Genomic DNA, 14,034 nt, shown 5'->3' on the forward strand with positions numbered 1-14,034 from the left:
TTGTATTGGCCGTCGAGCCGAAACATCAATTCAAAATTATCGCATCACGAAAAAAAGAAATCATGCAAACTTCATGATTTTACTGTTTGAGGGCAGCACTTGATAATAATAATTCAAATCGAATCACATTTGAAAAAAAAATGACTGACTTTAAAAAGTAATGATTTTATTTCGTCAATTTTTTGTAGAGAAATATTTTATTTTCGAAAAGTGACTGAGCTTAAAAGATACAAAAAAAATTCGTCCAAAAAAAGAGCAAGTTCAAATACAGTTATGCGTAAACAGATTTGATTTTATTCAATAAATCGTCGCACACTTTCTTTGCATCGCCGAGTAACATCGAAGTGTTTGGCTTGTAAAAGATGGGATTGTCAACGGCTGCATATCCAACGCCCAACGATCGCTTGATTACGACGACCTGTTGTCAAAAATTATGGAATAGAAATTAGGATTGTGCAAAAAGCAGTTTGGATCAATTCCATACCTGATCTGATTTCCACACTCTAAGCACTGGCATTCCAGCAATGATTGAGTTCGGGTCATCTTCGGCGGCTGAATTGACCGTATCGTTGGCCCCAATGACCAATGTCAGGTCAGTGTCATCGAAATCATCGTTAATTTCTTCCATTTCCAACACATCGTCATACGGCACACCAGCTTCAGCAAGCAACACATTCAATTGGCCGGGCATTCGACCAGCAACCGGATGAATAGCGAATCGAACTTTCTTTCCTTTCGACTTGAGAATGGAAACGAGTTCAGCCAATGGATATTGTGCTTTTGCAACACAAAGACCATAGCCCGGTGTAATGATAATATTCTTGGCAGCCTTAATTAAATCAATGCAATTCGGCACATCGACTTCGGTATGGGTTCCAATGATTTTCATCGCTTCACCAGTTCCAGTCGACGATGTTCCATATCCGCCGAGAATAACATTTGGCAACGATCGATTCATCGCTTTGCACATGATATACGACAAAATCGCACCAGACGATCCAATCAATGCGCCAACAATTGTCATGAGATTATTGTTAAGCATGAAACCTGGGCATTTTCGAATGAAAGAGGGAAGAAAAAAAGAAGTGATGTAGTAAACACTTTGCGAATCAATTTTAAGCGTAAAAAATGAAGCAACCAAACCGAAATGACTAACCTTCAGCACATAGTGCCCAACCGGAATACGAATTTAGAACAGTTATAACAACCGGCATATCAGCTCCACCGATAGCTGAAGTAAGTGTAACACCCATTACACTTGATAAGAGAGATGTTGCGCCTAAAAAAAAATTGTGATTTGAAATTTGCCCACTGTGCTATCCAGGAATACAAGAAAAATGCTCACCTAATATAGCCAAACCGCCGCTCAATGTTGGATCTGCGTAGAAAGCAGCCATTGCCAGAGCATTGGCACCAAGTAGACCTGCATTAATGTAGTGTCTTCCAGGAAGTAAAAGTGGAGCCGAGCTCAATAATCCTTGCAATTTTCCATATGCAACGAGAGAACCACTGAAAAATAAAAACAATCATCCATTATATATTCAGAATTTGCGAAAGAGTCGAAAATGAACGAATTAAAAAAGTTTATTCAAATATGAAATAATGTATTCTACATATATACCTAAATGTCACTCCACCGATATAAGTTCCAAATAAAAGTGCGGTTCGAAGAACATTTGCAGCCGGATCACTAGCTAATGAAGGGAAGTCATGCATATATGTGGCAACACATGTTAAAACAGCTGCTAAACCAACCAAACTGAATGCCAACAAGAAGAAAAACAACAACAAAAATTAATGAAGTTTAATGACGCTGAAATAGTAATCAACCGCATTGAGTGTACGAACCTGTGAAAACCAGCAACCAATTGAGGTAGATCAGTTATTTCAATGCGTTTTGCAATCAGACTTCCGATTCCACCGCCCAACGCAGCAACACCAGCGATTTGCAACAAACCGTCAACCGTCGGTGACATCATTCCAAGTGTAGCTGCAATTCCACCACTCACACCCATCTAAATAATTGAAGATAAGGTCGTAAATTATTTAGTGAATCTCATGTTGAATAATAATAGTCAAATTGTTTGTAAAGCATACAATTCCGAGGGCATTTCCCAATCGAGACGTTTTTTGAGACGAAAGACCGCCGAGCGCTCCGACGCAGCACAAACTTGCCGCTAAATAGGCCATTTGATGGATTTCCGGGAAATTTGCCATCGTCGCATAACCATAACCACCTGATTTAGAAAAACCAAATTCATGAATCAGAAATTTGCATTTTTTTTCTCTTCGTAAATTTTTTGTTTTCATCATTTACCCAAGAAACCAAGTGCAGGAATGGCATATAGTTTATTGTATTCTGGTGGGTCATCGGGTCTTTTAAACATATCGAGCATTCTTTGTGTCACCAAAAAGCCACCAAATATATTTACAAATGAGATAAGTGCAGCGCTAGCTGCCAAAGCTTCGATTGAATTTGTCGGCACCAAATGATCGCCCATCAAAAGAATGCCACCAACGGCAGTGATTCCAGAAATTGCATTCGTCACCTGAGTTTTCATTTTCGAACGAAAAATTATTATGCAAATTCCATTAGCTTAATGTCGAATTGATTTCAATTTTGATTTATTCAATCATTTTCGGTTATTTATATTGGCAAACTGCTATTTCTTTGCCTACTTACCGACATCAATGGCGAATGTAACGCCGGTGTCACACCCCAAACGGTGTGATATCCGACGATTCCCGCCAAACCGAATGTCGTGACCATCGTGGTGAATGCTGGATTTGGTGAGGCGCATCCTAAGGCAATTAAACTTCCCATGCCACCGGTGTACATCAAACTACTCTTGAGCGTTTCATTGAATGGATTTGGAGCTGGCAGACTTTTAATTTCAGTTGATTTGGTCTCTTGTGCAGCGACCGCTGTCGGTGCTTTCGAAACGCTCATCATTGGAGGTGGCCACATCAATTGGCCATTGTTCAATACTATACTGCCGCGTACAACTTCATCTTCCAAGTTAATGAAGAAGTGATCCTTTTCACCGATGGACAACAGGAATTTTGAGATATTATTTGCATACAACGTTGAGCTTTGAGTGGGCAAACGACTTGGCAGATCTGTTAAACCAATGTGAACGACATCATGAATTGTTCGAACTTCACCCGGTACTGTGGTCTCAATATTTCCACCCGTTTCGGCCGCCAAATCAACTAAAAAATGAAATCAATCATTGAACCACTTGTTCAAAGTAAGGTGAGTTTTATACTAGTTACCGATAACCGATCCAGGTTTCATGGATTTTATGTGTTCTTCCAAGATGAGCCTATTTTTAAAATGCACAATTCGTTAGTCTTTTCATGAACGAAAATTCAACTGCGATCATCACACAGTGTAATATGGTCGTTACTTACACTGGAGCCTTCTTGCCGGGAATCAAAGCAGTGGTGATGATAACATCAACATCTTTACATTGCTCGGCAAACAAGGCATGCTCAGCATCGATGAACGCCTGTGACATTTCCTTACTATAGCCATCCGCTGTCGCTCCTTCTTCCTATAAAATATGAATCCAATGTTGAACTAGGGAAACTTGCTAGTGAATTGATTTATTCAATACCTTAATGTTAATTGTGAGAAATTCGGCGCCCAAGCTCTCAACTTGTTCCCTCACCGCTGATCTGGTATCAAATGCACGTACGATGGCTCCCATATTTTTAGCTTGAGCACACGCAGCCAAACCGGCCACACCACCTCCTACGACCAATATTTTGGCTGGAGGCACTTTTCCGGCAGCTATATTTGGACAATGACAATCATTCGTCTCATTTGCATTCATAAGCTATCGATATTTATATAAAACGAAAAAAAATGCACCTGTGATTTGTCCACTGAAGAATCTAGGAAAATAATTGGCAGCTTCAATAACAGCTCGATAGCCGGCAATGTTTGCCATCGAACTTAAGGCATCGAACACCTGTTTAAATACGCACAAAAAAACATACACAATAATATTAAAGACAATCGTCAATACCAATATTCATGCAAGTTGCTTATTGTACCTGCGCTCGTGAAATACGTGGAATGCAATCCATTGCTGAAACCATAAAACGATACCATTCGATTGATTTTTTGTTTGTATTCGTTTGTATGTGAATCACATTCGAATAGTGTCAATGCCGTTGCATTTCAATTGTTTGATGTTTTCATGACGCGTTGTTTGAATGGCAACAATAACAATAAAGGGAAAAAAACGTTGAATAGAACAGAAAAAACGAAAGCAAATAAAACGTACCGAATGCGTTCATTTTCTTCGCACTTAGCTTATCGATAAGTGGTTTATTTCGGGCCGGGTATAAAAATGAAATGAGCGTTGAATTATCTCGCAATAAAGGAATATCGGAATCATGTGGTTGTCGAACTTTGAGAATAATATCCGATGACAATGCAGCATTGGAATTGACGATATTGGCACCGGCTTGGGCAAAATCAGCGTCACGAAATTTGGCCGCAAAACCAGCACCTTCTTCGATATTCACCGTGAATCCTTTTTTCACCAGAGCGGCTGTTACCACCGGCGTCAATGCCACTCTGAAAGTATGGATGGAAAAATTGCGTGAACTTTGTGTCTCACTCATTGGAATTGATTGGTCAAACACCTTTTTTCGTCGGTCCATTTCTCCTTGCCGACACCGATTTTCAATTGTTTATACGGAATGCCTTGAATACTTTCACTCGATTTGGCATTTTTTTCGCACACAATAGACGATCCTAGAAGTAGGATGGAGAATGTATATATGTATTTCTCGAAGTTGCTCACGATTTTCAATGAGTTTAATTTACTGTTTATACTTTCAACAGTCAATAGATATGAAAGAGGAACTCACTTGAAAACCATCTTTGGGAGTTCAATTGAAGCTTATGGATAGGTTCCGAATTGCGATAACTGCACAAACGGAGTATACCGCGAGCCATATTACTTTTGTAATCACAAGAAAATTGTCGTGCTCACTTTCAAAACAAAAAAATGCACGCACAGACACACTTAATGGTAATTAATGGAAGAAAAATTAAAGGCAATAAAAAAAAACGGAAAAAAATATTGATTTCATTCACATTCGTTGCGGTGTGTGCATAATCAAGTTTATTTACTCAATTAGTCGACTAAAATAAATTTTATTTCAACGAAAAATTAACCACACACTGATTTATTTGAATAACAGAAACCCTTTGACAACAATCATTCGATTTTTGTACAGTTCACCGAATAATATTTGATTTCTGTTTCTATATATGATTATCAACAATGTAGATGATAAATGTCGCCCGGGAAAAAAAACTATGCTGATTAGAAAGTGAAACACAAATTAATTTCATTCACATGCAATACAAAATGATACACATTGAATGTGCAAAAGTGCTAAAATGTAATCTTCTTTAGATTTCGTTAAAATTTTCTGTTGATTTCCAAGAGCGAGAGAAAGAGAATCGGTTAACATTCACATATGTTGTGCTTAGCAAACATGTCCACTTGACTGTGAGCCGGTATGTTAAAATTGAGTGCATTTATCTGCGCAAATAAAAAAAAAAAGAAAACACACTCACATTCACACTCACAAGTCGAAGAACACACACGCGTGAGAGAAAAAAAAATTGTCACATCGTCACCAATTGAATGAGAAATGATTCAGTTCAGTAAATACATAAATCGTTGTCGTTTTTGTTCCGTTCTTGATGCTTATATTTCTGTGAAACAACCATTCATGGTGCACGCTTTAATGATTAAAAAAATATGAAGATTTTCGATGAAATACTGATTTTGTGCAAAATTTCTTATCACCAATAACCGAAATTCAACAGCAACCGGGCAAACTGATCACTTTTTCAAACGCTGTTTTCTTCGCTTGGTGTGTCGATGAACGCATGAACTCAGCTGTTGTGCGGCCAATTGAAAATAAACTTGTTACGACAATCAGCACAAATTTAATGTGATTTAATTCATGTTTTCTTTCGACGCGTTCGGCACTTGTTCTCTAGTCGGGCACACACACAAACACATGGATGTGTGTGCTATTGAGACAGCGTCGATTGCCACGATACGAAATCGAAAGTAGGATCAAAGACATACAAATACATCGCTTCAATATATTCTCATATTTATAGTTTGACTGACCGACTGAGAACACGATTGATAAAACAAAACAAGTTGAAATTACACCGAGATGCCGCAAATTTGCATGACAGTATTAAAATAGTGTACAGAACAATAATTTTGATGAACATTTATAAGAAGGAGAGAGAAAAACAAATTTGAACGTGTCATGATTTGTTAAGGAGAATAATAATTCTTCGCAATAATTCTCATTCACATCGAAAACGAGATATCACTATTAGATGTGAAGATGTGATTCTCGGAAAGAAATAATGAAAAATTAAAAAAAAAATGCGAAGGCACACATCGCACTACTAATGTATATGTTTTCTCAATTCACTCGCGGATTCGGTTGCGGATTTCAGTTAATCTATATACGTATATAAATGCAGCCGCGTCTATGTCTACGTGATCTGAAGGCAGTGTGTGATGTATTGTGAATGCGTTTACAATGTTGCTGCTTGTAAATTTGAATGGAACCGATTCTTGTTTTCGTTTGTTTTCTTGCCGTTTGCATCGTGACATGTGAGTTTAATAAATTTATTAGCGAAATCAAGTCGAATCATAAAATTCTGAATTTGTTTTTTTTTGTTTCTCGCAAATGTACCGTGCAGATAAAAACAAATTTTGGTGGAAAGAAATAATTTTATCTTTATATGTACTAATACTGTTTAATAGCCAAATATGATTTGTTCCCGATTCAGAAATTCTGAATTGCTTAAATATATTTAACGACACACAATGAATCTGTGTTCACATCGGTCGTCTAGTTCACGTTAAATTGTTGTTTGTTCCTTTCCCGGACAAATAAAGAAAGGAAAGAAAAAATAACGAACGAGACGACGGATATCGAAATAATTGGGGAATATCGAAATGAACGAAAAAACACAAGTCCATCAAAACGGGCTCACTGTATGAGACTGAATCCTTCAGTACGATTCAAAATATCAATGAGAATGGTGGTGGTGCTGCTGCTGTGCCCATCTGTATGTAGTGAACATATTCGAAATGAAAGAGAGAGCAAAGCACCAGAACCAACAACAACAGCAACAAAAACAGCAACAAAAACAGCCGACTGTGCAGAATGAATAGCGTCAGCAATGCATTGAGTTCATATGCTACATACATACGCACGCACATGCAGACCAATTTCGGTTTGTTTTTTTTCTCTCCTCTTTTCTGTTAGTTCCCCAAAATGGGAGACTAAACACAGAACAGCGTCAAAACATTGTGTGTTGTGGGACGAGCGAGCGCATGTGTGTGTGTTTTGGTGTACGTGTATTTTTGTTTATATCCGATGTTTCCTTCCAAAATTGGCTGTTAATGATAATAATTCACAACGATGACTCTGTTGTCACTTGAAACGACGAGACGAACTCACACTTATGAGATCTTTTTTTTTAAATTCTAGCTAAGCAATGTTGCAGCTAGATTCTCTTGTTTTATTGTTTTTGTCACTTGTTTTGCTTATTTTTAATGAGATCAACTAACTAAACAAATTGCTATGGGGAATCTACTTGAACGGTCATTATAACAACGTATTCATATCAATATTTCGACTCTGAAAAATTCGCCGGCTCTCGATTTGTTTTATTCCCACACACATAGCATATATTATATTGCTCGATTTGCACTCAACTTGTTTCAACAACAAAAAAAATCCAATCTTTTTTTTTCATTCTGCCAATATTTTTACCTTTCGTTCGTTCGCCCGTTTGTCTTTATTGCTGTTATGTCTTTTTTTCTATATTCATTGTCTTTATTTTGACTAAAAATTACCGTGTAAACTCTCTAAATCTAACTCTGTAAATTATATATTACACGCAACGATACATACATTCCGCCCGATTTCGTACCATGGCGAAAATAATTCCGAGCAGAGAATGTTCAACTCGAAAATATGTTGACAGAGGCAATAGCACAACAACAACTACAACGGCCAACAAGTCGCATGCGTACTTTGAGGGAAATTTGCTGTGTGTAACGTATTTTCTATGCTATTATTTTGTTACGTCTTTAGAAATTGGTACATATAATGTGTCTAGGCTATGCTATCGTTTCGATCATGGAGCATTCAACTGCTGGATGGTTTCATTGTCTTGCGGCGGCTGGATTACAAAAATTAAACGCAATTGTTATCACTGAAATGAGGGGCATTTGGAGTGTGAATCACACAGTAGATCAAGTGACTCTTATCAGGAAATCGTATCGAATTCTAAACAAATGCATTGCATTCAACAGGCTGGTTTTCAAAACAAACACAGCGAAGCAGTTTGAAAAGCATTCCAGACAAGTTGCCCTTTTGAAACGCAGCAAAAACAAAGAGAAGAAATCGCAACCAACGCTCAGCAAATTTTTTATTTTCAAACAACAATTCAACACAGACACTGGATTCTACGAATTATGTGGAATAGATAGAAAAGCGCAAAGCAAAACAAAACAAAAAATGCACATTTAATTGGCTTGAATGTAGATATGCGGCGGCTGCGGATGCCTGTTAGATTTGCCTTTATCGATGGCTTTATATGTGGCTTAGATCACTTTTTTTGGTCGCATGAAATAAGAAGAAAAATATAAGAAGCCGCTTAGCTGCTCAGCAACAATTATATCATTATTGTGCCCGCATATGCATAATACCGTTCATTCAGCGCAACAATTACATTCGCATTTCAAATATTACCAACACACTGAACCGTTGCACCGTCACATACATACACATACATATCGAATAAAACAATTGTGTATCAAATCCAAATAAAATAGAAGAAAATCCAAACGCCGATTCGACAGCATCAAATGCGAACAAATGAACGTACGAACGAGAAAAGATAAAAAAACAAACAAATAAGTGAGTCTGCAACAAAAATTCAAACAATATATGTAGACGAGAGTCAGCAGCAGCAGCAGCAGCAGCAGCAGCAGCAGCAGCAGCAGCAGCAGCAGCAGCAGCAGCAGCAGCGGCAACGATGACGACGACGAACGACAACGGCAGCAACGACGACGACGACATCCAGACCGTTTTAGGGTATACGTACTTTTCACATGAGTTTGCTTTGCTTGCGTTCGCTGTTGTCGTTGTTGTTGTTCTTTTCTGTCAGTTTCGGCTCCAATCAGAAATTGGTTAGAATTTAGTATTGTCCAAGTGACCGGTTAAAGAGCTCGTGTGCAGTTGGAGCAGCTGAGCGATAATAAATTTCGAACACTGTTTGTCTGTGTGCATTCACCTTCATAGAGAAAAATCTCCGTTTTATTCATTTTCAATCTGTAAAAGCTTCGAACGAATTGTCCGTATTCGATTTTATTTTGGCATTTTAATCTTAATCGCGCGCCCGCGGTGTGTCCAATCAAATAATTGTAATTTGAGTGTTTGCATCGAATTTCAGTGTGTAAAAGTATTTTGTTTGGCTTTATCAGAGGAGACAATGTCACGCGTTCTACTCAATTTGCACAAACACTACAATCATTTGAACCATTGTAGTGGCGCAAAATTTGTGCGAAATTTATCAGTTTTGAACAAATCAACGTCAATTAGTTCGATAAATGCGAGCCCGCGCCGAAACTGTAAGTGACACACCGAAAATTATGTCAGAGCAATACAGAGACACAGATACACGCAGGAAAAAAGAGAAAAAACATAAACAGTTCCTTTTGTGTGTGCTTGTGTTTTTCATGAATTTTTATTTTGCAAGATAAATTGCCATGTGAGTGCGCATATTCTTGATATCAAATTGTAAACATAATAAATAACAATTTGTTCAATTCAAATGGAGATTTCGTCTTCAATTCGGCCACACAGCTATGTTGACGTTTCTATTTGTAACGCACCGTATTCCAAAGTTGATAAACGATCTTTTTTTTCCTCATTCATTCATTTAGTCGTGAGTTGCATGTTTTTCTTCTATTTTCATTGCGCTTTCGTTTGGTTCAATGCTGAATGAATGTTTGAACGGCCTGTTGAACGGTCGCAGTGTAGACGGGATTCGAAAAACTATTAGTTTTTTTTTTGCTTATTCTTTATTTTCAATTGACGGCTGACGTGCGGTTATCACGATTCCCTACCGTTATTTATTGATCGTGATAATGTGGAAGCCCGTCAAAATGCCGAACCAAATTCACTTTGCGTCATCTTTACTACGCACACTTCACCCACTTAGATTATACAGAAATGTGTTGTGTTTCACGACTTGCAATGAGCCGCGAAGCTCAATGTTAACATGATTAGATCGCCGCGTTGCTTTATTTTTCCGTTCAGTTCTCGTCGCTCCGTTCCGATTCGATTTTCATCATGATGATGTCGATCATCATCATAATTGTGAAGCATTTCTGGGGATTTATTGCGGCATTGCTTCGCGAGTGAAAATGAAACCCGATATGAACGGCGCGAGATTACATGTGAAATCAATCAAGTTTTCATCGGTCAACTCATTATCATTCTCTCTCACGCATGGCATACGAGAACAGTGAGCGACTTTCTCACATTTCGTTTCCACAATCCGTGCACAGATGATTTTTATAGCCTGATTCTACATTTTCCGTATAGCATATATATTCGTTTAACGTTGCATAAGCATCATCACTGTCATTAACTGGTGGAATCCTGTATGGAGTTTGTCATTATTTTTACCATTTACCGGCACTTCGAATGCTCGGTCTCTTTGCTACTACATTGTTCGTATAATTGCAAAGCAATCACGAATTTGGCCAGACACGCACATCAGATGTGTGTACACATCTACACATTTCGCAAATAAAGGTTACAGCAATTCAGTTGCACGCGAAGCAAAGCGATGTTGCGATGTCGAAAGAGAGACGGAGATAGCGAGAGCAAGACATAGTGCGAAGGGGAACAGAAACAAGAGCGCAAAATTTTGCCAACCAGACATGCAATGAAACCTTTAGCAATGTATGTACAATGCACGCGCGGCGAACGTGAAGCAAACAGGTTTGATATGAAATGTTCAAATCATCCAAAACCATCTGACTCATGTGCTGAAATAAATCTTGAAATGAATCAATCCACCGAGAAAAAAAAACGAAGACGAATTATAATGCAAAAAAGAAAAGAAGGTACGAAGTGGAAAAAAAAAACCAACGACGACGATGAAGTCGATGACTTGAACGCTTTCCATGGACAGGAGTTACTGTGTTGCTAGGTTTTATGCAGCAAGCGCAAAAGGTCAAAGAACTTTGACAAATGCACGCGTTACCATTCGGATTGAATCGGTCCAACGCGGCCCGACATGGAAACACCGAAAAAAAATCGTGATGATAACTGCGATTCAATGCCATTCCAAGGACAATAATAAAACGTGCACCGAATTCAAATTTTGCTTCTTGTTCCCGTTTATCTCTTCAAAGTTCTTTCTTTTTCTTCTGTCTGTGTTGTGTGTCTTTATTTTGTAAATGACTTTATACATCAATTTGTACTTTGTATGCATTTTTTTCTTAATCATTAGTTGGGGATTTTTCTTTGGGCAATGCATAACTCTTTTGTTCTTTCTTTTCCGCAGATGCAACGGCCAAGCGGTTCGTTGCGGCTAATCCGGTCGTTGAAATGGATGGCGATGAAATGACGCGCATCATTTGGCAATTTATTAAGGACAAACTAATTTTCCCCTATGTTAAGGTAAAAAATCGGTCATTCACTTTTCAATTACACGTGACATTGGCCTGATTCATTGACCTAATGTACTCGAATCAAACGTGTCTTATCACTGTTTCAGGTGGAATGCTTGTACTATGACTTGGGACTGCCACATCGTGATCTAACAAATGATCAAGTCACCATCGATGCATCGCATGCTGTCCTAAAACACAATGTTGGCATAAAATGCGCCACCATCACTCCAGATGAACAACGGGTCGAAGGTTTGCCAATCTTCTTAGATTTACCATTCTTTGAATTTGGACAATTCAACATAATCATTTCATTTTTGACTCTTTCTCTATCTTCAGAATTCAAATTGAAGAAAATGTGGCTGTCACCGAATGGAACCATCAGAAACATTTTGGGTGGAACTGTGTTTCGTGAACCGATCTTATGCAAAAATATCCCACGTCTAGTGCCCGGATGGACAAATCCAATCATTATCGGTCGACACGCTCACGGCGATCAGTACAAAGCAATAGACCTTGTCATCGATCGGCCTGGAAAATTGGAATTGGTATTCACTGGTAAATTACATCGAGTTTAAATGAATTGTACGAATAAAAATAAATTTGAATGTTATTCATACGTTTTGTAATAGATTTAACGGGCAAAAAGGAAAAGCATGAATTGTTCGAGTACAAAACCAGTGGCATTGCTATGGGAATGTACAACACAGACGATTCCATTGCTTCATTCGCTCATTCGTCCTTCCAAATGGCACTGCTGAAGAAGTGGCCGCTTTATTTGTCCACAAAAAATACCATTTTGAAGAAATACGATGGTCGCTTCAAAGACATCTTCCAGGATATCTACGAAGAGTGAGTTTTATTATTATTTATCACATTTTTTTTTCTGTAATTTCATCAAAACTATTTTACCTGCTTGATAGAAAATACCAAGGTGAATTCGAGAAGCAGAACATTTGGTATGAGCATCGTTTAATCGATGACATGGTCGCACAGTGCTTAAAATCATCTGGCAAATTTATTTGGGCGTGCAAAAACTACGATGGTGATGTTCAATCGGATATCGTTGCTCAAGGTTTTGGGTCGCTTGGATTGATGACCTCGGTTTTGGTCTGTCCAGATGGCAAAACAATCGAATCGGAAGCTGCACACGGAACTGTAACAAGACATTATCGGTAGGGCAAATGTTTACATGTATAAAATATGAAAATATCGAGCGATATTCAAATGGATTTGATTTTGTTTCCCTCACACAGTCAACATCAAAAAGGAAAGCCAACATCAACGAATCCAATTGCATCGATCTATGCATGGACACGTGGATTGGCTCATCGTGCCAAATTGGATAACACACCAGAACTGGACCGGTTTGCATTGGCTTTGGAAAAAGCGTGCGTAGATACTGTCGAAGCCGGTCTCATGACAAAAGATTTGGCTGGTTGTATTCACGGTTTGCCAAACGTAACCGAATCAATGTATTTGAACACAGAAGATTTCCTCGATGCGATCGCCGATCAACTCAGCCGATCCGTCGATATTTAAACATACATTTCCGTTTTTATAACGTTCATTTTTTACCTTTTTCTCATTCTTTTCAAAAACAAAAACAGAAAAGAAAACCAAACAAAAAATCAAATTCAATTTTCTTTTTTAAACTGATGTCTATTTTTGTAAAATGCAAAATATACAATCGAAATTTCGAAATAAACTGATTCTAATAAAAAAAATAAACATTTTATTCATATTTCTGTCTCTGTGTAAAATATTTTCAAGAAAATAAACTAAACTGCTTTTGAAACGTCAAAAATTGAAACCGAACCGCAAAAAAATAATAGCAAAACAGTCAGCGCCACTCATCAGTTGTTTGAGTTGTTCGCTGTTTTGCTATTGCGTCGTGTGGCAGCACTGTGTACGCTCTGTGTGTATTAGTTTGCTGACATTATACCGCTATATAAACTCAATTCGTCTTCGTACGCATTATCATCATCATCAAAAACAAAAGTCATTGTCTTTGTGTGTTTCAGTTCTCTTTCTGTGTGTTCGGTTTTTCATTTAAATCGAAATTATTTCGGTGAATACGACTTAATTGTTGATTATTACATAGGAATTTGTTCGATTAATCATCAACAATCCGATTGTTATTGAAGTCGTATGACAAATTTTCTGTAATCTCAGCAGTTCAACTGGAAAATTGGATGCCGATCAACGTTGAGTCAGCGAGTGGGTGCATCACCAAGGCTTGCAAAGTATTGTGAATATTTATAAA

At 38.0% G+C, this 14,034-nt stretch overlaps 2 protein-coding genes across 17 annotated transcripts; one reads left to right on the forward strand and one right to left on the reverse strand.

The window, feature by feature from the left end:
• Positions 1 to 178: 178 nt before the first annotated feature.
• LOC129577907 (NAD(P) transhydrogenase, mitochondrial-like) lies at positions 179 to 7,984 on the reverse strand. Of its 14 annotated transcripts, none has more exons than XM_055465745.1 (18): positions 7,849 to 7,984; positions 4,888 to 5,339; positions 4,660 to 4,771; positions 4,296 to 4,591; positions 4,063 to 4,097; positions 3,878 to 3,977; positions 3,621 to 3,796; positions 3,415 to 3,557; positions 3,277 to 3,326; positions 2,684 to 3,213; positions 2,318 to 2,549; positions 2,098 to 2,237; positions 1,849 to 2,015; positions 1,622 to 1,759; positions 1,346 to 1,509; positions 1,157 to 1,279; positions 485 to 1,047; positions 179 to 418 (listed from the first exon to the last, which is right to left on the reverse strand). In XM_055465745.1, the coding sequence occupies exons 2-18, from the start codon at positions 4,973 to 4,975 to the stop codon at positions 272 to 274; spliced, it is 3,204 nt and encodes a 1,067-aa protein (XP_055321720.1). In that variant the 5' UTR covers positions 4,976 to 5,339; positions 7,849 to 7,984; the 3' UTR covers positions 179 to 271. The 14 variants fall into 14 exon arrangements, with proteins under 14 accessions (XP_055321720.1, XP_055321721.1, XP_055321717.1 ...); XM_055465746.1 differs by having other exon boundaries at positions 4,888 to 5,044; positions 7,849 to 7,978; XM_055465742.1 differs by lacking the exon at positions 7,849 to 7,984 and adding an exon at positions 6,815 to 7,099 and having other exon boundaries at positions 4,888 to 5,344.
• Positions 6,611 to 13,499, forward strand: LOC129577910 (isocitrate dehydrogenase [NADP], mitochondrial-like). 3 transcript variants are annotated; one of them, XM_055465751.1, is made up of 7 exons: positions 9,157 to 9,713; positions 11,663 to 11,778; positions 11,876 to 12,020; positions 12,108 to 12,326; positions 12,401 to 12,620; positions 12,692 to 12,943; positions 13,025 to 13,499. In XM_055465751.1, exons 1-7 carry the CDS (start codon positions 9,575 to 9,577, stop codon positions 13,308 to 13,310), a joined length of 1,377 nt encoding a protein of 458 aa, XP_055321726.1. In that variant the 5' UTR covers positions 9,157 to 9,574; the 3' UTR covers positions 13,311 to 13,499. The 3 variants fall into 3 exon arrangements, with proteins under 3 accessions (XP_055321727.1, XP_055321726.1, XP_055321725.1); XM_055465752.1 differs by lacking the exon at positions 9,157 to 9,713 and adding an exon at positions 6,611 to 6,677 and having other exon boundaries at positions 11,876 to 12,326; XM_055465750.1 differs by having other exon boundaries at positions 9,259 to 9,713; positions 11,876 to 12,326.
• The last annotated feature ends 535 nt before the right edge of the window (positions 13,500 to 14,034 follow it).

The sequence above is a fragment of the Sitodiplosis mosellana genome, unplaced genomic scaffold, assembly GCF_009176505.1.
Source record: "Sitodiplosis mosellana isolate CC-2019 unplaced genomic scaffold, AAFC_SMos_1.0 Smas_scaffold_6226, whole genome shotgun sequence".
Classification (NCBI taxonomy): Eukaryota; Metazoa; Arthropoda; class Insecta; order Diptera; family Cecidomyiidae; genus Sitodiplosis; species Sitodiplosis mosellana.